The sequence below is a fragment of the Jaculus jaculus genome, chromosome 3, assembly GCF_020740685.1.
Source record: "Jaculus jaculus isolate mJacJac1 chromosome 3, mJacJac1.mat.Y.cur, whole genome shotgun sequence".
Lineage (NCBI taxonomy): Eukaryota > Metazoa > Chordata > Mammalia > Rodentia > Dipodidae > Jaculus > Jaculus jaculus.
Window position 1 is genome coordinate 75915777 of NC_059104.1, and position 27186 is coordinate 75942962.

Sequence of the window (27186 nt, forward strand, 5' to 3'; positions counted from 1 at the left end):
CCAATACCCACATAAGCCAGATATACAAGGTGGTGCATGTGTCTGGAGTTTGTCTACATTATCTGAAAGCCCTGGCATACCCATTCACTCTACCTTCTTGCTCTTTTTCTCAAATAAATAAAATAAAATAAATCATTTTAAAAATTCTTCTAAAAAGGCTACAATAGTATTATAGTAAATATAATGTTCCACATAACTTTATCAAAGATCAAGTGAATAAGGTAAGCCCACTTTATGGGAACAAGTGAGAATTTGACATTATTCTCATATTTTTATTATCCTGTTTCAAATCTAGAGAAGGGGGAAACAAAAAACTTATATTCTAAAATAACTTAAGCACTTAAAAAAGTGTTTCTCTTGTTTCTGATGCTGAACCCAGAGGTTCTCACAGGATTGCTTTCCCAGCAGTAGTGACTCTCTGCCCTGTGGAAATCCCACTTAGTGGCAGCTATAGACATTGATGGATTTCCTTCCTTTGTTGGGACTTCCATCTTAGTTGGAGCTGCTGTGTATCCTTGTCTTCCGGTAATACTGCCAGGTGAAATAGTTTCTTTTTTGTAACCAAGGGGATTTGTTCTTATCAGCCTCTTTAGGACCTGAGAATGTTCTTACCTGGATTTGATAAAGGATTTTCTGTATAAGCAACAGGAAACATAGAAATGGGATTAAAATTTAGTTGTGATTCCTTGGACATTGTGGGGAAAATTGATGTAGATAGATAAGCAGCTTCCAGGCTGCACCATCTATATCTGAGTCCAGTTAGAGGTCTGTCTGAGCCATGACCATATTTTTTCCCATCAGGAAACTGATAGGAAACCTCCTGAGGTATCAGAATTATTCGCTAATATCTTATACAGTCACCTGCGTATTTAGTCAATATGATATGGTTGATGGTTGTTCAGAAAATGCCATTAATGATAAAATGTTGATGTAATAGAAATAGTATTGCTGAGTTTTTTTCTGGATGATTTGTTTAAAATAAGGTCTTACTGTGTACCCCAGGCTGGCCTAGAATTCATGATCCTCCTGCCTCAGCCTTCTTAGTGCTGGGGTTATGGATGTGTACCACCAGATACAGCAAGGCTTTATTGTTTTATTCAGCAAGCACTAAAGGATGCTTCTGGGTCTATTTCAGGAGGTAATGCAGGATTACCGAGATGAAATCACAGATTTCTTTGCTGTTGACAAACAACTTGCATCTGAACTTGAATATGACATGAAGAAGTACAATGAACAGCTGGCCCAGGAGCAAGAGCTGGCAAAACATGCCAGTGGGAACAGAGAAGTTGACAGGGCACAAACCATGCAGGTAGGGGGAGGCTCACTTTAGACTGACCAGGTGTCCAATCTGCAGCCATCTGTCCTCTCAGAATCTATATGCAGTCTGAAGTTGCTAAAGGTAGAGCCTCTGGATTGCCCCTTGCTAGCCAATATTGTGTTCCCTTGTTACTTGTGATAGACACCCTGGTAGCTGAAGGTCATCCTTTCCCCGGGCTCTGCCATAGAACTTTGCCTGGAAAGTTGTAGTAGTTAGTAATTGGGAACAATGTGTGAGAGTCAGTAGGACCACTGCCTGGGGAACCTGAACTTTTTGATTGTAATAGCAATCTACTCTTACATTTCCTGGTATGTTTGTGTCTGCCTTTCAGCTGCCCCTTTTAGATCATAATGTCTGGGGCATTTCTGGCTATGGCCATTGCTCACATTGTTGTACCTGAAGAATGCAAACAGACCTGTTGTTACATTAAAAAGTGATAAAGACAGACTTGCCACATCTGTGTGTGGCTGTTTGCTGATAATTTTGAAGAACATGTCCTTGTCCAAAGCTGGTATGTTTTAAAACAGATTATTTATGGACTTATTCAGAACACATATGATTCCTTTGACCTCTATAATAGGCTGTTCCAGGCTTAGAAGTAATGCCAACTTCTGCTGGCCAAGAAAATGCCACTGTCTCTCCAGCAGTGAGCCAGCCTTCAGCACCCAGATCCAGTCCTGGCTATACACCAGCATTGCCTCTTACACCAGAAACTGGGCCTCTGAAGATGTTAATGCCTAATGCCAGGTAGGAAACTCACTGAGGCAACAGCAAGCTAAACCTCTGTGGTATTCTCAGAGGTGTCTGTGCTGACACCTCACACACATGCCTCCCTGAAAGGAAAGAGGTTAGATGATGCATCAGAAAGAAAGTGAGTAGGGCTGTCTGGCCCACAGTGGTCTGTACCAAGAAAGTCACTGTCTGTCATCTTGTCCCCACAGGCCCATGTCCCTGAGTACCATTGCAATCCTGAATTCTGTTAAGAAAGCTGTGGAGTCGAAGAGTAGGCCTCACAGTCAGAGTTTAGGACCGTTGCCTTTCACTGTAGAGTCTGGAAGCTCAGAAAAACCCAGTAGCCATGGTAAGCCTTAAAGTTGGCACCAGACATGATGAGCATTTGCAGCTTTAAAAGAGGAGTCTACTTCTCTTTCCTTTTAAAATGCTTTCTTAGGGCTGGGGAGATGGCTCAGCAGGTAAGAGCACTTGCCACGCAGGCATGAGGTCCTGAGTGGGCTTGATTTTTCCCTGAGTTCAATTCCCTAGCACCACATAAACAGCTCTGCGTGTGACCACTTATGCCTGTTACCCCAGTCCCATGGGGAACAGAGACCAAAGAATTGCTAGTTAGCCAGTCTGACCAAAAAATGGCTGTTCTCAAAGAAAATGAGCAGGTGTCCTACTTTACCCATTCTCACTTGAGCTAGAGTTTCTCAGTGACCCCGGAGCTTGCCATTTTTTTTTTTTTCATTGTGATTCTCAGGTCTATGCTCCCCATAGAACTGGGGTTCCATATGTGCATATCCATGGGTCCTGAACACTCAGGTCCTCAGACCCCCATGCTTACACATGAAGTGCTTTTAAACTATTGAGCCATCTCCATGGCCCATGCCTGATATTTTTGCATGGGTTCTCATGTTATCAACTGAACTATGGCCCCAGCTCTTTGGAGGGTTTTATGGGCCAACAATTGGTATGGACATTTTCACCCAAGTTTATTATTTGTATTGTTTTCTGATTTGCTTATTAGAACTTTATAAACATTGGTTTTAGCTCTCATTGTACAAATCTTACATTTTCTCTTTATGTTGCTATATGATTTGAGCTTTTTGAAGAAATAAAAACTTTTCCATTCTATCCTAGTAACTTCCTACAGCTTGGAGCAAGAGTCTGCTAAAGCTGTCAGCCACATAACTAAACGGGCAATCAGCACCCCAAAGAGTAAGTACCCAATTTAAACTGTGTACTTAATGGAATTTTAGTAAAAACTCTTTGTCTTGTAATTGATGAATGGCCTGTCTGTGCTCACTGCATTGCTATTAACCTATTGAAAAGTGATCAGCTACTTAAGTAAGAATTTCCTGAATATTAAGCACTCTTCCCAATACTTTGCAAGCATTAACTCAGCTAAACCTCCCAGTACCCTAGGAAGGATCTTTGTGTGACCAATATGAAACAGATAGGTCAGGTCACTACCCAGATGTGCCATTCTGAAGGCAGCCTTCTGTCACGTTAGCACCAAAGAGCTGAGGACGTAGTTCACTTGATAGCATAAGAACCCATCCAAAAAATATCAGGCATGGGCTATGCTCAACTGATATGCCGTAAAGAATGTCAGAGGTTGACACTGCAACTACCTTGTATACTTTGGAGCTCTGCCCTTGAGCAGACCAAGAAGGCAGGTTCCCTCCCTGCTATGCATGAGCCAATAGGTCTCCTTACTTCCCACTGGGTATTGTTTTCCTAATGTTCCAAGTCAGAAGTAGCCTCTTATTATCTCAAATCCAATAAAAACCATTATACATGTTAGGAATCTCTTATCAAAATGCTTGGGATGAGAAGTGTTTCAGGTTCTGTATTCTTTTTAAAGATTTTGGAATAGTTGCATGTCCCTAATGAGACACCTTTAGGATAGGACCCAAGTCTAAACACAATTTCATTTATGTCTCAAGTACACCTCTATACATAGCCTGATGATACTTTTTAAATATTTTATTTGGGCTGGAGAGATGGCTTAGCGGTTAAGCACTTGCCTGTGAAGCCTAAGGACCCCGGTTCGAGGCTCGGTTCCTCAGGTCCCACGTTAGCCAGATGCACAAGGGGGCGCACACGTCTGGAGTTCGTTTGCAGTGGCTGGAAGCCCTGGCGCGCCCATTCTCTCTCTCCCTCTATCTGTCTTTCTCTCTGTGTCTGTCGCTCTCAAATAAATAAATTTTAAAAAATGAACAAATAAATATTTTATTTATTTATTTATGAGAGAGAGGCAGATAGAGATAATGGGTGGCTTGGGAGATGCCTTAGCAGATAACGCATTTGCCTGCAAAGCCAAAGGACCCAGATTTGATTCCCCAGGACCCATGTAAGTCAGAGGCACAAGGGGACACATGCATTTGGAATTCGTTTGCAGAAGCTGGAGGCCCTGGTGTGCCCATTTTCTTTCTCTCTCTCTGTCTCTCAAATAAATAAAAATGAGAGCGAGAAAATGGGTGCACTAGGGCCTCTAGCCAAATGAACTCTAGCAAATGGACTCCAGATGCATGCACCACCTTGTGTATCTGACTTTCATGGGTCCTAGGAATAGAGCCTTGGTCCTTTGGCTTTGCAGGCAAGCGTCTTAACCACTAAGCCGTCTCCCCAGCCCTTGAAGATAATTTTATACATCACATTTAGTGTACCTGTGTTTCGACTACCACCGTCATGAGATCATAGAGAATTTTACACTATGACCTCATGTCAGCACTCAAAATATCTAAATACTTCAGATTTCCAACATTCAGATTAAAGCTGTTCAACATATACTAAAATTGTTACTGTCTAGCACCATTAGAAACCATTGTTTCCAAGCATTTTTCTGGTGTATCATGTGTACCTCCCTCTGGTGTTCAATTTTAGGGTACCATTGTCAAGCCACTCTTCCTCTATCTAACTCAGATCCTCAGTCTCCAAGTCCTTATCCAGAATACCCACTTCCTTGGATCTCCACAAGATGCCTGTGCCCTTCAGCACTGCACCCCACACTCTGATGTCTATCCTTGCTGTTTGTTGCAAGCTATCTCCATGGAGCCAACCACAAAGGCTGGGACATACCTTTTCAGAAGTAGATGTTTGCAGCCTCTCTGCCCCTAGTCTAGCCTGTGTCCCATCCCATGCCCCACAAGGTCAGAACCGAGCTACTATTCTGTGTGGTGATGGGGCAGCATGCAGGTGCACCACCTTTGTCAGTGCCTTTTCAAGGAGCACTCCTGGGTTCTGGCTGGCTACTTGCTGTCAACCTGTGGTGCTGTGATCTATCTATCTATCATCTTATCTATCATCTATCTGCAAGCAGAGAAACAGAAAACATATGAATGGATGCACCAGAGCATAGTGCTACTTCAGATAAACTCCAGATGTGTGTGCCACTTTGTACTGAGGAATTGAGCCCAGGGCCTTAACTGCTGAGCCATCTTGCCAGCCCTGTGATGTCTTAAGAGTATTTAAGGAGTGCGGGTAATTTTTATGCAGAACTCCCTTTTAGCTAGTGTATTATGGATGAACAGAATTCCCACTCTAACTCTCCCCAAGTGACTAGATCATGGCAATTTTTTTTTGTCATGAAAGGCAGTAATTTTGGCATTTTGTACATCAACAGGTGTTATTGTTTGCCTCTTTTAGGAGGAAAGTTTATGTTTTGTGGTTTTGGCTCAGAGAAACCAAGTGCTTCTGTTTTGGCAAGTAGGTACCATATGCTAAAGAAATGGGGTAGATTTTTCTCAATTCAGTTTTTTGCTCATCCCATGAGTCTCTGATCTCAATCTCTGGTTCCTGGCATGTGTTTCTCAGTGAAATCTGAGCATGGTACACTAAAGCTGCTCTAATTTGCATGTGTAGGCTCAGGTTTGACTGGAAATTAAACAGAAGTGCCACTAGGTCAGGACTTGTGCTTTCTCCAGCTGCAGAATGTAATGTTCTTGCTGAGGCAACTTTAGTCCATCTCAGTTTTGAAGCAAAAAGGAATGCTTACAGGAAGCCTCCTCCCCTACCCTTGTGACTTCTCCTCCCTGGGAGAATTACAGAGCATTTAAGCAATGTTGCTTGGTTTATAAATTCCTACGGTGACTTTTAAGTTTAGTTGAGGTGACTGTCAGCCAGAGGGTTTCTGCAGCAAATCCAGTAGGAAAGAAGGCTGATGGATCCACTAATGTAGCCCACCAGTGGCATTCAGATAAACAGTGATTTTGCTAAATGGAAAGGAATAATTTTCACAACTAGTTATAATTGAGGCAGTAATAATGATATTTTAGAAAAACTTTACTAGCATATATTAACAATAAAATTATGAAAATGGGTTTTATATAACATTTTCTACACATACATTCACCACCCTCCCTCATTATCTATTCTCCTTCCTCTTCCCAAATAACCCCTCTTCTACTTTCATATCTCAGGAGTCTGGCTGATGTCACTTAACATAATCTCCAGTTCTATTCATTTCCTGAAAATTCATATAATTATGGATATTTTATGAGTGAATAAAACTCCACTTTCTGTGTATACCACATTTTCTTTATCCATTGATCTTGTTATGGGCATCTTTTTTTTTAATTAAAAAATTTTTTTTTACTTTTTTATTTATTTGAGGGTGACAGACAGAGAGAAAGAGGCAGAGAGAGAGAATGGGCACGCCAGGGCCTCCAGCCACTGCAAAGAAACTCCAGACGCGTGTGCCCCCTTGTGCATCCTGCTAATGTGGGTCCTGGGGAATCGAACCTTAAGCCAGGGTCCTTAGGCTTCACAGGCAAGCGCTTAACTGCTAAGCCACTCTCCAGCCCTGTTATGGGCATCTTGATACCACAATGTCACTATTATGAATAGTGCCATAATAAATGTTGCTATTCATGGGCTGGACATATGGCTTAGCAGTCTCAAGCCCCAGGACCCACATTAGCAGGATGTACAAGGGGTCACACGCCTCTGGAGTTTGTTTGGAGTGGCTGGAGGCCCTGGCATGCCCATTCTCTCTCTCTCTCTCTCTCTCTCTCTCTCTCTCTCTCTCTCTCTCTCTCTCTCTCTCTGTCTCTCTCTCTGCCTCTGTCACTCTCAAATAAATAAATAAATAACAAAGAAAATTTAAATGTGAGTATTCAGTTCTCTATTATTCACTGACTTTTATTCCTTCAGGTATGTCATATCTAGGAGTTGGAATGGTTAGATCATATTGTGATTCTATTTTTATTTTGTGAGAGATCTCCCTGCTTGCTTCCAGAGTGGTTATACTAGTAATTTAGAAGGGCGTTTCTCTGCTCCCACCTCACATCTTTACTGATAGTAGTTTTTTCTTGATGATAGCCCTGCTGACTGGGATGAGATGCAATGTGCTTATGGAGAGGATGACCATTGGGGCTGGTCTATAGCATGCAAGTGAGCCTAGGTTCCGCTCCCTTAGAGTACTAGTAGCAGTTTAAACACACAGTGTACAGAGGTCAGGGAGGTGGATTGTGGGGCAGACGGGGACAGCAGACCAGGAAAAGAGGCTGACTACATGCAGATGTAACAACAGGCCAGGGCCTGCTGGAAAATTGTCATCCAGTATTGCAGTTACTTTCATGTTGCTGGCATAAAACACCCAACCAAAAGCAGCTTGTAGGAGAAAAGAGTTTATTTTGGCTTACAGACTTGAAGTGAAACTCCATGATAGCAGGGGACAATGTCACACAAGCAGAGACTGGACATCACCTCCTGGCCAACATCAGGTGGACAACTATGTCAAGCACTGGCCAAAGGGAAACTGGTTCGAATACCTGTAATCCACTCCCAGCAACACACTCCTCCGGCAAGGCTCCATTTCCCAAATTGCCATCATCTGGGAACTTAGCATTCAAACCTATGAGTTGATGAGGGACACCTGATTCATATCACTGCAGACTTTTGACTATATGGTATGCATGCGGCTTGTGAATTTTGTAAAGGCTTGGGATAAGCTCAGACTGGTAGATCTTTAGCTTTTCCTTGGTATTCGGAGCCATCAAAGGGCCTAGGTAGAGTTTACCAGCTCTTAAATTCAGCATGACTCAAGTGACATAGGGCATAACAGCTAATGAATTTTTTTTTTGGTTCATTATACCAGGTTTTGTGTTAAGCATTTTTATATAATCTTTTTAATCCTGATCCTTGTGGGCCAGGTTTATTTTTGTCCCCATTTTAGAGCTGGAGAGACGTGGCAGAATGCCAGTCCAGTCGGCTTCCTGCCTCTAAAGGATGGGCTGGATAAGGGAGGCCGTGTAGGTGGGGGAAGCACCATAAATGATCAAGAGTAAGGGGGAAGCTGTACCACACTTAGTGAGGCAGAAGGAAAGGTACCAGGTTGAGAATGGAGAGGGCTGTTGCTGATTCTATGTGGAGGAGCCAGTGATACCTGGCAGCTCCATTTGGGACGACCAAATATTGGTCTGTTCTATGTACAAGAACAAAGTACAAGTAACAAAGTTTGATGTCAGTTTAGGGAATGCAGGAGAAGTACTGACAGGAGTTGAGGGTCACTGGACAGAAGACATAGGCATAAGTGAGAAGCCACACATATGAACATTTAAGGCTTGGGCCCCAGTGCAGCCTGAGGAGAACTGTGGTGGAGAAAGGAAGTCAGCAGAGACTGAAGAGTTTTCTGGGGGAAGAAGCTTTCAAGAATGTATGAAGTTGTGGAAAGAAGTCAAACTGAGGCTTTTGACTAGGGATCATAACTGAGGATATGAGATAGAGGCAGGAAATGAAAATGAGAGCAGAACTCCATGGGTCACTTACTTCAGTGCCTACGTTTGATGCCTGTATATATTGCCAGCTTTTCATCAAAGTATGTTTATGAAAGTATGTTTCCCCTTTACCCAGAGTCCATCAATGATGTTACATTTGGAGCAGGGGTCAGTTACATAGAGACATCGCAGACTCCTTTTTCCGTCAAAGGCAAGTTCTGAGTTTTTTTTCTTGTCAATACTTCAAGTACCTTAGAAGTTCTGGAAAACCTGAATTTGTTTGTTTGACTACCTTTCAGAGAAATCTGGAGCCCGGGGTCAAGGAAATGATATTTTATGTTTGTCACTGCCTGATAAATCGTAAGTTTTCTGAAGGGTTCCTTTTGAGGTAGACAGCTTTGCAAGATTTATTCTTTTAATGAACCATAGCATCTCTTTCTCCAGGCCTCCACAGTCTCCACAGTGGAATGTGAAGTCTTTAGCCAGGAATAGGAGTAACCCAAGACCCATGAGGAGGTCTCTCCGAAAGAGCCCACTGAAGACAGCCAACTGAAGCTGTGCAGTCTAGCAGGTTTTGGGGAAGAGTGATTTCTAGGCCTCAGGACACATTCCATTATGTCATACCAAAGCTGTTACCTGCTTTTCTGGGCAGACTTTCATAATTTTCTCTATGACATCTGTTGAAATTTTGTAAACAGACAAATGAAAAAAATGATTTAGGTTTTTTTATTTTAAAGTTAAGCTAAAATCGTGACTTAATTCTAAGTATTAAGTTATAATCTGGCCTTTAAGGAACACAATTTAAAAATCTTAGCCTTATTTTATATAACCCAAGGCTGTATTAACTTGTCTAAATTCTTTATAATACATACATATTTTCCCATAGCTAATGATGAAATTGTGATTGAAATATTTTTTTTTCTATTTATACAGATTTTATTTAAGAAGTGTACAGCTTTTCTAAAATAAAGTAATAAAAGTTAAGCATAGACACAGTTTCCTTAGCATTCAGCAGAATATTTTTGTTTTATAATAAGGTTTTACTGGTGTTCATCTTAATTTTGCATAATGTATTTTAAGAAAATTTTCCTGTTAGAAAAAGATGACCCTATTGTTCTTGGGGTTAGTTCATCTGCTTACCCACCTGCCTTTGTTCCCATATGAAAACTTTCTGCCACCAACAGACTTTGTTAAGTACTGAGGTATGATTCCATTTAGAAAGAATGCAATGTGGCACTGGTACTGTTTGTGGTGCTTTTCTGTGGACTGCTCCACATGAGCTTCTTGTGTTGGTACTGTTACAGAAACTTTAAATGTTATGTTTATCCAAAGCTGTGCAGTCGGGTGTTTGTTTCTCTTTTGGACATGAGGGATCTCATTGTGTTGCCCAAGACCTTGCACTTCTAGGCTCAAGTAGCCCTCCTACCTTAGCCTTCTGAATAGTTGGGAGTGTGAACATGTACCAATCAATATGCTTGGTTTGGCTGATGGTCGTTTCTCTCCTGGTAGTTGGGTTTGAGGGATGGAGAGTCATTGTGTTCTGCCATGAGTAAACTTTTGGCAGTCACCAGAGCAAACCACACAGCTGTTCCTGAATGAACAAACTTGGCACCAGACCAATACTGAGTTCCCTCAGATGGTGATGGAACTGTACCTTTTCAGAGTACATGCTTAATAAGATTCTAAGAGTAAACCTAATGTAAGCATACAGTGAAGTGCTGTGGTTTTTTTAAAGCTTTTATAAATGATGTTTTAACAAATAACCAAATTTCTAATGTGGTAGTACAAAGCTGTAACACCTGTGTACATCAATAATCATTTCAAAGCCCAGAATAGCAGCCTATTTGGGGCCTCGCAGGCTTTTGTTATACTCGCGTCCTAAAATGCATGAGTACTCCGTTTCTCCATAGCTTTACAGTCACTGGACACTGCTGTCCAGGTTCATGTGCTGCTTTGTCAAACCAATTTCCATGGTACTGTGGCAGAGAGACTTTAGCCCAGTATGTTGTTCCCTGCCAGCAAGGGTGGAGAGGAAGGGCAGTCATAACTAAACATTTAAGATATAGAAACAAGAGAAGTCAGGAACCACTAAGCAGGCACAGAAAACCAGCCTACTGCTTCTGCCAGGATCTTACCACACAGCATTTCACATAATTTTAGAAGGAAAAAAAATTCAACATGTCTCAGTATTCAAAGGGGGAGAAAAGTGTTGAAATCTACAAACATTAAGACACAAAGTTGAATCACAAAGTGACTAGCTTTACATTAACCTTCCTCAAGGTGCTCCTTTGAGAAGCTTTTGGCTTCAAACTACTTCACATCATGAGTAGAACACAGTAATGTTTGAGGCAGAGAACATCTGCTCTTGAAGAACAAAGGCTTTTGATTGGTATTTCTAATGTCCCCATAAAAGTGAGCAGTATCTTGGGTAGATAAAAAGATTTTACATCAAAATTTTAAAAAGCTGCTTTTGGTTCAGACATATTACTTTCCTCACCACTGGGCTTTGTACTTCTTGGTTTTCTTCAAAGGACTGAACCAGCTGTCACCACACAATGTGTTATAGAGATAGTCACAGTGTCGGTGCCTTTCTCATGGCAAAGGAGAACATGGGGATAATTTCTGTTAAAAATACTATTGTGGTTGACAGGTTTGGTTGCAGAATTGCTTTCAGCTTTAGACACGCTTATGTTATTGAACTATACCAGTATTTAAAATATACGTAACAGTAGCACTGGCTTTGTTTTGCATGCCATCCCTAACAGTCTGTTACAAGAAGCAGGAGATGGGGTGCTGCATGGAAGACTATAGCCTTTCTGAAGTACCCAACTAAGAAGCCACCAAGGGCCACATAACCCAGAGTACCATCACTGCAATTAATCAGGGCTAAGCAGGCATTCTGGCCAGCACTTAAAAGTTAGTGGCCAAAAGTGACCTTGGAACATTGGCTTCAATTAACCCAAGGAGCCAACCAACATGGTCTTTGCACAGATGCCTTTAGGAGTAGGTAATTTTACTGGCATCAGGAAAAGTCCACTCAAAGCTACTGCAAATTGGCAACATATCTTGTGGAGAGATGCACATATCAACATTATTAGACTGGAACTCTTGAATGACTTCCTAAGCAACAGTGGTCTGACAGACAGCCTCAGTTTTCTTATGCAAAAGGAGAGAATGTAACAAGGAATGTTCCAGTAATCCTCGCTCTCCTTAAGTAAAAGGCTCTTAATTATTGGCAGTTTCCAATTTAACCCTAGTCATTTGAACTTCTATCTTAAGTTGAAGTCTTTTTTTATAAAAATAAGTTTTGGAATATTATAAGACAATATATTTACAATTTCTATATAAACTTCCTCTTTAATAATCAAAATACATATTTAGCAGAAATTTAGAATGTTAAAATTTTATAAAACAAGACCTTTAGAAAAGCATACTTCAGTACCATTTCAGACTTAGCTTAAGACAAAGGTTTTTCTTAAATTCTGACACCCTCTTGAACAAAGAAGGTTCCCTGGGTAAGAAGAGCCCTCTTCCAGCAAGCAGTTTACCTTCCTGAAAATGCTGATCCAGATGCTCCTAGACCAACATGACAACACTGGCCCATCAACAGAGCCATAGAAAGGCAGTATGGTGTGCCAAAGAACAAGGAAGGCACTGATGGAGACACCCACAGGCTTCATACCATGCTTCTGCTGCCACCGCCCAGCACCTCATCTTCTCATGGCCAGTGTTGTTCTGGTTGGTAAACAGCCCCAAGCAAAAACAGTCCCAATGTGCCCAGCAGAGGAGAGCTGATGTCAGAGTTTTAAGATTACCCTAATACATACCCATATGGTAATCAGTCCAGCCAGTCTGGGAATGCAACTTGCCAAACTTTCTACTTCCTTTCTTAGGAGTGTACTATGCCTTGGTAAAGATTCTTTTATTCGTGGCTTGTTAAAGGAGTAGCAGTCAACTTTGGCCAAAATAAAAAGCTTATGTATGTCTAGCTCTGTCCAGATGCCCTGGTCATGGCTGCCCTTGATGTGAGTTTCCAGTCGAGGTATTTCAGTGTGCTTGCTCTCCCAGTCACAACTCCAGGTCTCAGATCACAAAGGACGATTTGTGTCTGAAGTCACCCTATAAAGGAATGCAAAGTTAGAACTAATGTCGGGTGTTGAGGGAGGGGGGTGTAGGAAAGGAAACACACTAGTCAAATTGAATGTGACTAAGCATGTCTCCAAAGGAAACTAGGGGCAGCACTAAAAACATGAATAATCATTCCAAAGAGCAACATGCAGGTCTGTGTAGCCCCAGCCTGTAGGGTGTATAAATACTTAAGAATGAAGCCGAATACATTTGTAGGTGACATCAGGTCATAATGTCAAAAGGTTGGATATTCTTGCATTAAAGCTTGATCCTGTTAATGTGATCATGTTAACCACGAAGGTCAAAGGAGCTCAAGTGGTAACTGATATTCCTGCAGGACCACTGGGTTTTCTAAGCACAACATGGGGTAGCTGGCCGGGCATACCTGAACTCATTTCTTACTCTTCCTTACCTCCTCATCTGTCCTGATGTAGTTAACTCCGTCAGGCTTCCCTGAGCTCTTGTACCTGTAGACAGAAGAGAGCAGTTCATGGTGTGGTTACTACATTGATGCCAAGATGAATGCTGCCTCCTCATTTAGGGAAAGTGGACCTACCCTTCTCCATCCTGTTTATTAATGAAGCAGCCACGTCTGTATGCACAGCAGATGCCCAGTGTTATCAGGGTCAGGACGACAAGGACAACTAGAATGCCCCCGATAATCCCAGCAATGTTCAGGTCATCTGCAGAAAAAGGTTTGTGGGGAAGGATCTTATATGTCACCTGCTGTTTTAAAAGACCCTGACACCACTAGGATGCTGTGGTGGTTTGATTCAGGTGTCCCCCATAAACTTATGTGTTCTGAATGTTAGGTCTCCAGCTGGTGGCAATTTGAGGATTGGAGCCTCCTAGAGGTAGTGTATTTGTTGGAGAAAGACTTGTGAGCATTAAAGCCAGCTTCCCCTTGCCAGTGTTTGCCACACATGTTTACTAATGTTGGCCAGGAGGCGATGTCCACCCTCTCTGCTCATGCCATCATTTTCCCTTTCCATCATGGAGCTTCCCTTCAAGTCTATAAGCCAAAATAAGCCTTTTCCTCTCTCAAGCTGCTTTTGGTCAGGTTCTTGGGGCCAACTATGCAAAGCCGACTGCAACAGCCACCTTCTTCCTTTATCCTATTTACTCCCCTGCCCTTTCATGCCTACCTCAGCCAAAGAGCAAGTGGAACATTTAATACTTTTCTAACCTAGAACATACAGCAAGCACACCATGCCTTGACATGTATAGAAAGTACTGACACAGTTCAAGTGCATTTACATTGAAAACTATTAAGAAAGGCTTAGTGTTGTCTAAGAGGCTTCAAAATCTTCTGGTTAAATGAAGAAAATGGTTATATGCAGAACTAAGAGTGAGGACCTTTGAGGAAGAAAAACATTCCCAATTTTCAAAGCCTATGTTTGCTAAAGATTACTTGGGGAAATTTTCGACAAGCCTTTCACTCCACTGGCTGCTTTTGCGCATGTGCATGTACCCTGTGCGTATGAAGAAGCCAGGAGGACAGAAGGTATCCCCTATTCTTCCACTTTGTTTCCTTGAGGCAGGATCTCTCCCTGAACCTGTGACTCATATGGTTCCCCACCCTACTCTTCCAGTTAATGTGGTAGCCACCCAAGCAAACCTACTATTGGCATGCATGTCCACACCTAGCTCATTTTCCATCTCTGTATGCTAGACAAAGGCACTTGGTAGTCCACTTTCAATATGGGAGTTCTAGAGCTGTTTTCCTTTATACAAAGAATACATGGAAGAACGTAAGAAATCTTCCAAGAGGAAATGATTAATATAGTTTCCCTGATTTGACAGAATGCTGCCTATAGACAGACATTACCAGCATGTATCTGAGGTGGCTCTAGGATCTGTGTGTGGAATAGCACTCCAAATGGTTCTTATTAGCAAGCAACTTTGGAACGAAACTGCTCAGGGGTGACAGCAACAGGGAAGCCTTCAAGAAGAAGCTCCTTAAGTGGCTCAGCACACCCTACCCACTCCTCTCAACTTCTCCACAGCAAATCCCCAGCAATGACTACAGAAGATAAAAAGCTTTTGACTCAGTTTCCTACAAAACAGGGTCTCTAACTGGATAGATTTCTAAATGTCTTACAAACTCTAGGGTTTGATGGTTCTATCACTTACTAAAGTTACTTGACTGGCCATGTTTCTAACCAGAAGTCCCCAAGGAGGCCTATTTTAGGGGATTCACTTATTTAGATTTAGATCCCTCACTTCAACCTCTCCAGTGGGTTTGGTGGGTCCTGTAGGCTCCAGAAGAAAGCTGATTCATGGCAGAACAGTTATATAAACTGATATCTTATATTCAACTTTAAATGTTTGATTAATTTCAAGTCTTCTAATAAAATCTCTTCAGAAAATCACTCACAAACTTCCATCTCCTGCTCTTCACACCCGGCCGAGCCTGCATCATTGGTAGCAATGCAGTAGTACTGCCCAGAGTCCTCCTTGTGGACAGCACTGAAAACCTGTTTCAGAATGTGACAAGCATTACTACTCAAAGTGGAAGACCTTGGAGGGGCAAGGGACCAAGGCTGCCTAGGTCCTGAGACCACAATGTCTGCTCGTGTGCTCTAGCATCCCTGTGGCTGCCCAGGCACCATCCAGCTTTCTGCCTCAAAGCTTGCAACAATAGAGCTTTCCTTTGGATATGGTGATAGAAACACCTACCACAAAAGGCTGCCAAAAGGACTTGACAATGACTGTTCTTCAGGTAACACTAATGACACAAATACTAAGGATTCTGTATAATTCAACTGATTACATAGAGTTGGGTATTCCACAGACCAAAAGACTGGTAAGTGGCTCACAGATGAGGCCAACCTGCACTCCAGTGCATGACCAATCCTCCCCTATGTGGTCTCCTAGTATCACTGGGTTATTCTGAAGCAAATTAGTCATATTTTATCCATAAATATTTCAGTATGATCTCTAGAAGATAAGGACTTTTAAAAACCATAATCACAATACTGTAACAACTTTTTCATACCAAATATTTACCCAATAATCACATTTTCCTGTCTCATAATGATTTTTACAGTTGATTATTCAAACTAGGATTCTAATGTCTACTGATTAACATTTGTTTATTACATCCCCTCACCCTCTTGTAAACCGATGTTTCCTTCCATTCATGTAGTTTACCTACTTAGTAGTGTTTATAAACAAAGGGAGAGTCATATTTCTTATAGAATTTCTGACATTCACAATTTTAGTTCTGGCTTCACTGGCTATCCTTAACAAGTATCTTGTGTCCCAAACAAGGCATCTCTCCATCGTCACCTCTTAGAAGAGATCTTACCAGAGTGCCTGTCTCAGAGTTTAAGAGAAAAGAGGAATTACGAAATCTTGGATCAGCTCTGGAGTCTGTGGGAAGTGATACATCATTGCGGTACCAGCTGTAGTAAGGCCGGGGATAACCCTCACTCTCCTGGCACTGCAGTGTTGCTGTCTTGCCTACAGGTACAGCCTTCGGTACTCTGCAGATAGGCATCACTGGCTTCACTGCAAACAAAATATGGGTCAGTAGTTAAAATCTCAGCATGTGTCTCTATCCTTACCAAAACCAAGTATAATTAGCTACAAAGACCACAGTCAGTCAGACTGCCTGCTGCCTGTACCCTGCAGGCTCTCAGCTTATCTCACCCCATGTCCAGTCCCATAGTTTCTGATTTCTTCTGGTACAAGCTGGTAAAGAGACTAACCCAAGGCAGAGCCCTGCAGCATCCTCCCACCTAGATAGACTTGGGCAACCTCACACTCACCAGGGTCCCTGCCCCAAGACATGGATACCCAGCTCTAGAACAAACAAAATCAAAATATACTGATCTCTTATGCTAGAGTAAAAGACTCATGAGGCCTGATGCAATAAAAAATCTCATTTGTGAATTCCTACCTTGCACAATTAACTCAATGGCAATCTCATCAATTTCTTTACGGTCATTTCGAGCAACAACCTCACAGCGATAGAGAGCTGAATCCATCCGTGTCACATTCCAGATCTTCAGGGACGTTTTTCCAACCAGTTCTGCACGACCTGCCAAATCCCCTATAGAAAAGATACAAGGCACTAAAAAAGCCTTTTAAAAGATGTTGCCACTTGTAGAGGGAAGTTTCTGGGGCTGGACTTTATGTTACAGTAAGAAGACCACAGACTGGTTTCTGTTCCTGTCCTGTCTATAACTAAAAAAACAAATAAGCAGATGATCAAGAATAAACCAAATTTGAATAGACATTTCTCCAAAGAGCATCAACACCTGCCCACAATGAACATGAACAGATAGGCCACATATGTACTGTCAAGGAAGTAGAAAGCAGAACTTCACCAAGATACCACCGTAAGCCCTCTGAGACTGCTAGGGTCAAAAATAAGCATATGGGGGCTTAGTGGTTCAGGTGCTTGCCCGTGAAGCCCAAGAACTCATGTTGAAATCTCCAGGTCCCACATAAGCCACAGGCGCACAATCATGTCTGGAATTTTAACTGTAGTAGCTGGAGGCTCTGGTGTGACAGTTCTCCCCACCACCTCAAAAAAGGCCAGTCTGTTGGGCTTCCCTCAAAAAAAAAAAAGTTACGGAACATGTAAAATGATGAGACCACTTGGGAAAGCAGTCTTGTTTTTTTCAAAAACTAAGCATACATCTACCATATGACCCACTGTGGTCCTTTGGATCAGATGTCTCCCATAAATTCTGGTTTTGAATGCTTGGTAGCAATTAGCAAGGTTGGTGGCTTGCAGGAAGAGGTGTGTTGTTGAGGCATTAGGATGTTACAGCTCAGTTTCCTCCTTGCCAGACCCCAGCTCACTGTCTTACTATTTTCCATTTGCTATGGCAGAGGTGATGTCCAGCCTCTTCTTATGCCATCATGAAACTTCCCCACAAGACTCTAACACAAAATAAACTCCTCCTATCAGCTGCTTTTTCTTGGGTGATCTGTCCCAGCAATGAGAAGGTAACTACAACTCCCAACCAACTGTATGCATACTTTGGCTCTCATCCCACAGAAATTGAAACTAAGGTTCACAAAGACACATGTACATGAACATTCATAGTTGCATTAATGATAGCCCTGCTACACATGGAAAAACCTTGAAAATATGGTAAGTGAAAGATGCTAGACACAAAGGACATAAAATTGCATTAATAAGAAACCTCCAGCACAGGCAAACCTAGACAGACAGAAAAGCAGGTTGAGGGCAATCACAGAGTTTCTTTCTGGGCTGATAAGAATATTCTGGACTTTGACAGTTCTATAACCATGTCAATACACTATCAACCTTCTTTCTATCCTTTATTTCTTGGCTAACACTAAGACCATTAATTTCTAGATAGAGAACTGACTACTATGTGCAATGCTGGGGAGTGCTAGATCAAGCTCCAATATCCTACCTCCCCAGCCTTAGGAACATAAGCTCGTAAATTTTTTTTCATATGGTTTCTCTGTTGATCTTAACAGTATGCGCAAAACAGTTTGCTAAATGGGCATTCCCCACCCCACTCCCTATGCCACCTTTCCAGACTCTCATTCTTTACCCACTCTGTGCCATCTCATGGCAGTCGGCACTAGCCCTAGTACTTCCTTATAGATAAGGTCCCATAACCTGTTTCTTGGAACTGTGTCCTCATGAGACATACCTAACACCAAGCCATGGACACTGCTGGCTCAACAGGCCTCCATGGTGATGTGATGATCTTTTTGGTGGGCTCATTTGCATCATTTCTGTCATGGGTCACGACAAGAAGTTGGCTGAGGAAAACATTCACTAATCTTTCTCAGAAGATGGGCCGCACAGATTCAAGTACTGACTAATGAATTGCTATTCGCTGAAGCTGTATGGCAAATATGAGGGGGCTCATATTTGATTAAATTTTCCCCAATAATAAACTTAGAAAATCTAAGCAATCTTGGCTACAAATAAAGGTTAGCAATTTGAGGTAAGTTTCTGGCTGTAGATACATGCTCAGAGCTGTGGAGAAAAACACAGAGGATGATGGGATCATACCTTGAATCTTGTTGTCAAAAAACACATATGTTGTTTGGTCATCTTGGATTTTCTTCCATTCAATCCTGGGGTCATTTGTTTGTGAATCCGTAATGATACAAGACAGTTCCACACCTAATGAGCAATGGGAGAAAAGAACTTTTAGTAACTGGAACTATTTCTAGGCTCCCTCATATACTACCAAGCCCTGCCAGACACTTCTAGTTTAAGACAGACCTCTCACATAATTTATAAGTCTACACTTCCTGAATCCCCAAGACCAATTTTTTCCAGGAAAAAAACAATGAAAGCATTACTAAGGATTTCACTATGTGACATACACTCTCACTTAAACTTTTATATAAGAGAGTTCTTTGTTGTGTAAGTACAAAGTCAGAAAGGATGTAAATGGGCATCCATTACCAATCACGCAAGTGTCACACTGGCCTGTTGATGCAGAGTAGGCCCCTTAAACATCCTTGACCATTGTGGATAGTAGAGCAGGTGCCGAACTAGCTGCAGGGCTACCCAATGTCCACTAGGGGGGGACCATTCCACCTTGATGTTCTTGTACTTACTTTCAAATTCGTGTACCACTGGGTTTCGGTTGCTGGATTTGAGATTCACTGCCTCAATCAAACAGCCTGAAGAGAAAAAGAAAAGAGCCTCTGCATCCCTATAATAAAACAAAAACCTTAGCTTTCCCTTCCATATAGGCACAGGAATAGTCACTAAGCACAGAAGATGGAAAATTTCACTCTGAATTACAGTCTCTAAAACATAAATAATATGTTGGTATGACTCCTGGAAGCACTGAAGAGAAAGAGTCCATGAGCTCACTCTACTTCTCAGTGACAGGACAAAGACCCCTTGAGCTCTTTGTAAGCACTGGCTTCTTGCTGACAGTCATAAATGTGTTTGCCACCTTTTCCCCAGGCCTGTGTGGTCCTCTCCTTGCTTTCTAGGCTTCAAGTCTTATAAAGGTAATCTTAGTGCCTATATTCATGACCTGGAACCTCCCCTTCATGAGGACATGACCCTCTCTTGGACACTTATCAGACAGGTAAGAATCTATCTCACTACATTTCATCTAGTGTGGTTTTTCCAATCCATGAAGAAATTTGCACCAGCCTTTGGTAAAGATACTAATTTTGTGATTTTATTTAATGAAGCTAAGTTTGTAGAACAGATGAAGTCAAGATATGCTGCGTCCACAGTTTCAACATTTTTCCACTGTTTGAGAGATGATCAAATAGCCACATCAACCATATACACTATCATCCTTCATCATCTACTCTTAATGTTCACACCCATATATTAATGCTACTCTCACTTTTGGATAGAGAAGATTCTCTTTACAGATGGCAGTGACCTCTGGGATGATTCAAAAGGTACCATTGTTCTGGGAAGAAGTGACAGAGTACTCAGCAGTGAAACACCTTGATCACACCTTCCAAGGCTCAGGATCCATTGCAGAACAGGTGGCGGAAAGTACATAAGAGCCAAAAGCAGGGAATCACTCCTAACAACGCTCCTCCAGACACAAAATGGCCTGGATATCCATGACCTCACAGTGCCTGACACTACCTACACAAGACCCTCATAACAAGGAGGAAAAGATGATGACATCAAAAAAGAAGACATGGAGAGATGGCTTAGCGGTTAAGCGCTTGCCTGTGAAGCCTAAGGACCCCGGTTCGAGGCTCGGTTCCCCAGGTCCCACGTTAGCCAGATGCACAAGGGGGTGCACGCATCTGGAGTTCGTTTGCAGAGGCTGGAAGCCCTGGTGCGCCCATTCTCTCTCCCTCTATCTGTCTTTCTCTCTGTGTCTGTTGCTCTCAAATAAATTAATTAATTAAAAAAAATATTAAAAATAAAAGAAGACATGGATTGAGAGAGGGAAAGGATATGATGGAGAGTGGAGTTGGAAAGCGAAAAGTGAGGAGGGAGGGAATTGACATGGTTTATTGTCTATAATTATGGAAGCTGTCAATATTTTTTTAAATAAAGAATAAAAGAACCAGGTGTGATAGTACACGCTTACAATCCCAGTACTGGTGAGGTAGAGATGGGCAGATCACTTGGAATTGCTGACCAACTGGGTCTAGCCTACTTAAAGAGTTCCAGGCCAGTGAGAAACCCTGTCTTTAAGAAAAAGATAAGGTATATGTGAAATGACACCTGAGGTTGTCTCCTGTCCCCCATACACAAACACATGCACATATACCCACATTCACATGTGTGCATACTCATACACATGTACACCAAAAAAAAAATCTTTAAAGGCTAGAGAGATGGCTCAGCAGTTAAGGTGCTTGCCAGCAGAGCCTATGGACCCAGGTTCAGTTCCCCAGTACCCACGTAAAGCCAGATGCACAAAGTGGTGCATATATCTGGAGTTTACGTGCAGTGGCTAGAGGGCCTGGTACACCTATTCTCTCTATCTTCTTTCCCTCTCTCTCAAATACAATATATATATTTGTTTTTGATTTTTCATGAGGTAGGGTCTCACTCTAGCTCAGGCTGACCTGGAATTCACTATGGAGTCTAGGGGTGGCCTTGAACTCACAGTGATCCTCCTACTTCTGCCTCCCAAGTGCTGGGATTAAAGGCATGCGCCACCATGCCCAACTTTTAAATAAAATATATTTTTAAAAAACTTAAGTATTACACATCAACAAATACTATGAAAAAGAACTGAAGGGAAAACTCATAACATCAGGGGATGGGATAGGAGAAAGGATGGATGGAAGAAAGGAATCAGTAAAATATAGTCGAGAAAATGGAACCTTTACACAGGTCTAGTGGGATTGTAAAATAGTATAGCCACTGTGGGGAAGTTTGGTAATCCTTCAGAAAATTAAACATAGGATTCCTGAATGATTCAGAAATTACATTGTTATGTGCATACCCACATAGATCAAATGAACTTAACAGACATCTACAAATATTCTACCTAAACTCTATAGACTATACATTATTCTTAGCAACTCATGGAACTGTCTCTAAAAGAGATTATATATGAGAACATAAATCAAGTCTCCACAAATTTAGGAAAACAGACAAACTCCCTGTATTATATCTAATCACAATGTAATCCAGAAATCAAAAACCAGAGAAACAACAGAAAATGCACAAGTTCCTGGAGAGTAAATAACACACTAGTAAACATTGAGTGGGGTCATTGAAGAAATCAAAGAAATAAGATAACTCCTAGAACTGAATGAAAATGAAAATAAAACATCTCAAAACTTATGGGACACAATGAAGACAGTTTTTACAAGGTAAGTTTGTAGCTCTAGATGTTTACATTACCAAAATAGAGATTTCAAGAGATCTCAAATAAATAGTATAAGGACCATCTAAAGGCACTGTTAAAACAAGAACAATCCAAGTACCAGAAGTACCAGATAAAGGCAGGAGAATTGGCTTAGTGGTTAAGGTGCATGCCTGTGGAGCCTAAGGACCCAGTTTTGATTCTCCAGGTCCCATGTAAGCCAAATACACATGGTGGCACAGGTGTCTGGAGTTCGTTTACAGTGGCTACAGGCCCTGGCACATGCATTCATTCTCAATCTCTCTCTCCCCCTCCCCAACTCTAAAAACAAATAAATAAATAAAATCTTTTTTTAAGAGTACCAGATGGAAAGAAATAATCAAGATCAGGACAGAAATCAATGGATTAAGAAATAGAGACAATATAAAAATTGACTAAATGAACTCCTTTGAAAAAATAAACAAGATTGACAACCCCCTGGAAAACCTGACAAAAACCAAAAAGAGAGAAAAGACTAACAATATGATTAAAGATCAGATATTACAACAGGAAAATTGATGAATCATTAGGACCTATCTCAAAAACATATTCCACAAAATTGGAAACATCTGTACAAAAATTCTCAATACAAGTTTTTGTAAATTGAATCCAAGAATATACCAAAAGTATCATCTACTTCATTCAATTCAGCTTTATCCCAGGGATGGAGGGCTCATTCAACATGGAAATCAATAAATGTAATATATCATATAAATAGGCTTAAGGACAGAAAGTACAGGATCAATTTCAATAGATGGAGAAAAAGCCTTTGACAAAATACAACACCCCTTCATAATTGAAACACTGGAGACACTAGAGATGGAGGGATCATATCTCAATACAACGAGAACTTTATACATTGGTCTTAAATGCTGAAAAACATAAAGCATGTCCACTAAACTCTGTAACCAGAAAGGGGTGCCCACTCTCCCCATTACTCTTTAACATAACACTTGAAGTCTTAGCTCAAGAAATAAAATAAGGGAAATAAAATGGATACAAATTGGAAACTAGCCTTATTTGTAGATGATGTGAGTCTGTACTCAAGAGGCCTGAAAGACAGTCTGCCAAAAAACAGAGCTGATGAACTCTTTTAGCTAAGTTGCTCAAAATAAATCAACACACAAATATCAGTAGCCTCTGTATATACCAATAATAAGCACACTAAGAAAGAAATCAGGGAAGCAGTTCCTTACAATAGCCACAAAAACATCAAATATCTTGCAATATCATTAACCAAGTAAATTAAAGACCTCTACAATGAAAATAATAAAACACTGAAGAAAGAATGACATGAAAACATGGAAAGATCTCCAGTGCTCATGGACTGTAACAATTAATATGAAAATAGCAGCCAGGCATGGTGGTGCACATCTTTAATCCCAGCACTTAGGAGGCAAAGGTAGGAGGATCACTATGAGTTAGAGGTCAGCCTGGACTACAGCAAGACACTCCCTTGAAAATCCAAAAAAGAAAAAAAGACGATGGCAATCCAGCCAAAAACAAGATGCGGATTCAATGCAATTCCAATCAAAATCCCAGTACCATTTTTCACAGAAATAGAAAACATTGTCTCAAAATTCATATAGAAGCACAAAACACCTCAGGGAGCCAAAACTTTCCTCTATAAAAAAGACTACTATTTGTGGTATCACTTTCCTCCATAAAAAAGACTACTATTTGTGGTATCACTGTACTATGATTCCAAGACATACTACAAATCCATAGTAATAAAAACAGCATGGCACTGGCACAAAAACAGACATCTAGATCAGTGGACTAGAACACAAGATCCATACATAAGTTTTGATAATTATAACCACCTGATCTTTGACAAAGAGGTTAAAATGCATACTGGGGAAAAAAAAGACAGAATTTTCAACAAATACTGCTAGAGAAACTGGATAACCACATATGGAAGAATAATCTAGACCCTCTTCTTTTATCCTACAAGAAAAAAAAAATCAACTCTACATGGAGCAAGAACCTCAACCTAAGACCTGAAACTGTGAAACAACTAGAAGAAAAAGTAGGAAGAACACTCCAAGATATAGGTATGGAGAAAGACTTTCTGAATAAGATACCAGAGCCCAAGGAATTAGACACAGCCATTAAGATATCATGAAACTAAGAAGCTATTGTACAGCTAAAGCACAAGATCAATAGTCAATAGAATACCTACAGAATGGGAGAAAATCTTGTCAACTATACTTGTGACAGAGGTTTAATATCCAGAGTATACAAAGACCTCAAAAAACTAAGCAATAAAGGAGGGCTTGGTGGCTCATGGCTTTAGTCCCAGCAGTTGGGAGGCAGAGGTAGGAGGATCCCTATGAGTTCAAGACCAACCTGCAACTACAGAGTTCCAGGTCAGCCTGGGCTAGAGTAAGACCCTATCTTAAAACAAAACAATAAAATAATAATGAGCAATAAAAAATTCTATCAGGGCTAGAGAGATGGCACATATTTACAAAGCCAAAGCCTGATGGCCTGGGTTCATTCCCCAGTACTCATGTAAAACCAGATGCACAAAGTGGTACATGTATCTGGAGTTTGCTTATAGTTGCAAGAGGCCTTGGAGAACCCATTACTTTTCTCTCCCTGCTTGCAAATAAATAATTAACCCACTCAAAAAAAAAAAAAAAAAAAAAAAAAAAAAAACAGGGCAGAGAACTAAACAGAGAGTTCTCAAAAGAAAATATGCAAATGGCCAATAAATATCTAACATTGATAGCCATCAGGAAAATGCAAAGTTAAAACTTTGGAAATTCTATCTCACTGTAGTCAGAATGGCTAGCATATGAAAAATCATAGGACAATAAATGCTGGTGAGGTTGTGGTAAAGAGGAAACTATTGTTAATTGAAGTGCAAACTTGTACAGCCACTATGGAAATCAATACAGAGGTTCCTTAAAAATCTGTAAGATAGATCTACCATTTGATTCAGCTGTGCCACTTCTGGGCATATACGTTAAGGACTCTCCTCTTCACTACAGAGATAGTTGCTCAGCCATATTTGTCACTGCTCTATTCACAACAGCTACAAATTGGATTCAGCAGAGATGCCCATCAATTGATTTTTATCAGATAATGAAGGTATGTTACATATACAAAATGGTATTCTACTCAGTGATAAAGAAAAATGAAATCATGAAATTTGAAAGAAATGGGATAGACCTGGGGAAAAAAGTCATAGTAGGTGAGGTTACACAGGCTCAGAAATACAAATACCACATGTTCGCTCTCATAGGCAGATCCTAACATGGTATACTTTAATTTATTTATAAGTTTTAGTAGACATCAGCAGTACTAGTAAGGAAGCTAGAACAAGGCCTGGAGTGAAAAGAATCAGGGAGGGATGAAAGGAGCAGACACTAGACAGGCAAGTGGAGGAAATGAGTACTGATTGTGGAAGAGTCTGAGTAGCAATGGGGAAAGGGTGAGTGGGGAGGGGAGAGATACACAAAACTTATGATGGCGTGAATCAGTACCACAGCAACCTTCCTTTTCATTAGTAACTAAAAGAGAGTGACACTCTTAAGAAGATGATAAGAGAGAGAGAGTTTAAGATTGTGCAGAAACACCCTGCAGGGGTGGAGAAAACTACCATAAAACCAGAGGCTGTTGCTGGTAAATCCCAGTGACAGTACTGGATTACATCTCACAGTGAGCTGTTGGTCAGAGATGTCCATGAGGCCCCAAAACAACTGCAACCACTGCCAAAGCACTTAGTTACCTGCCAGAACTAACTGACCCTCTTGCTGAAGACACCACAAGGCCTCAGTTGCAAGACATTGAAAGATCATGCTGGAACTGAGATTAAGCCACCTCCTCCTGGCTAGCTCTCACAGTGCTGGTAAGCAATGGGGGACAACGGTCACCAATGGTGTGAACAAGCTAGAAAAGGACATAAGGGTGGCTCTAATCAATTAACTAGCTTCTTTATAACCACAAGGAAGAAACACCATTGGAAGAATAAGGAAGAAACATGAGCACAGAGGAAAATTAGTAAAAATATGAAAACGGTAATTCTTTTTTTGATACTTCTTAATTTTATACAAGATTCAGAAACTTTACATATTTGAGCATCAAAATATGCTTAACTGAGATCACAAAGGTCATTGGTCTTGTGTTCAAAGCTATTTAATCTCACCTAGGGAAAGATGAGTACTGAGAATGCAGAAGCTGGATCCACTCCCAGTAGGGCTTCTCTACCAGTGAGCAAAAATAAAGAACTGACAAAACCACAGAGAACTAACACATCTCTAGCTGAGAACAGGTTGTGTTCTCAAATTAATAAACTGGGGGTATAGAGCCATGCCCAGTTCCTAACTTTAACCCAAAGCACCACCTACACCCCCAAAAGTTGTATAAAATAATACCAATTCAAGTGTTGGGCCAAGGCTAAAAGCAAAAAGAGAAACTTTTTCCATCTAATCTATTTCATCTTCTTTCTTATCCAAAATACTACAATTTTATTTTTATAAACAATACCAGTATTTTATTCACTATGGCAGTCAGTACGTGCTGTCTATCTAGAGGCATCTGTTCCCCAATAAGAAACTTGTCAAGGCAGTTCACACATCTAATGTGGAAAGGACTCCGCAGGCCTGGCAAGCCCAGGGATGATGCAAGATGAGCTGATGCTAGCCAGCTTCTCTTACTCTCTTGGTTCTAATCCCTGATGCCTTTCTGAAGGTTATGCTATGAACAACCATATTCTACATTGGCTCTATTTGTTAGAAATATATTAAACTAATTCTGTGTTTGCAGAGGCATCGAAGATTTAAAATGGCTTGCTATAATAGTATCATCTCCCCACTTTAAGATGGCTTACTACAATGGTATTATCCTCCCCTTTTAATAACAGGGCCATCAGAGATGTCACAGTTCCTGGTGGAGGGAAAGAAGATGATTCAGTCCTTTGAGTAACTCTTCAAGACAGTCTGCTGGGGTCCAGCCCTGGCTTGAAGGAGGGTCTCCGAAGAGA

General features: G+C 41.1%; 2 protein-coding genes across 5 annotated transcripts in view; one reads left to right on the forward strand and one right to left on the reverse strand.

Moving 5' to 3' along the window:
* Ncapd3 (non-SMC condensin II complex subunit D3) overlaps nt 1-9657 on the forward strand; it is a 173818-nt gene extending 164161 nt beyond the window's left edge. For all 4 annotated transcript variants that reach the window (XM_045145067.1, XM_045145064.1, XM_045145065.1 and 1 more), the window contains 7 exons: nt 1136-1309; nt 1899-2065; nt 2260-2399; nt 3179-3256; nt 8897-8971; nt 9060-9120; nt 9205-9657. In XM_045145067.1, coding sequence (XP_045001002.1) covers nt 1136-1309; nt 1899-2065; nt 2260-2399; nt 3179-3256; nt 8897-8971; nt 9060-9120; nt 9205-9313 — 804 coding nt within the window. In that variant the 3' untranslated portion in view covers nt 9314-9657. The remainder of the gene's footprint in view (nt 1-1135; nt 1310-1898; nt 2066-2259; nt 2400-3178; nt 3257-8896; nt 8972-9059; nt 9121-9204) is intronic.
* Nucleotides 7656-27186, reverse strand: part of Jam3 (junctional adhesion molecule 3) — an 89725-nt gene continuing 70194 nt past the window's right edge. The window contains exons 2-9 of the mRNA XM_004665500.2: nt 19459-19524; nt 18902-19015; nt 16793-16945; nt 16199-16401; nt 15266-15365; nt 13445-13571; nt 13301-13355; nt 7656-12879 (exon numbers count right to left, since the gene is read on the reverse strand). Coding sequence (XP_004665557.1) covers nt 12844-12879; nt 13301-13355; nt 13445-13571; nt 15266-15365; nt 16199-16401; nt 16793-16945; nt 18902-19015; nt 19459-19524 — 854 coding nt within the window. The 3' untranslated portion in view covers nt 7656-12843. The remainder of the gene's footprint in view (nt 12880-13300; nt 13356-13444; nt 13572-15265; nt 15366-16198; nt 16402-16792; nt 16946-18901; nt 19016-19458; nt 19525-27186) is intronic.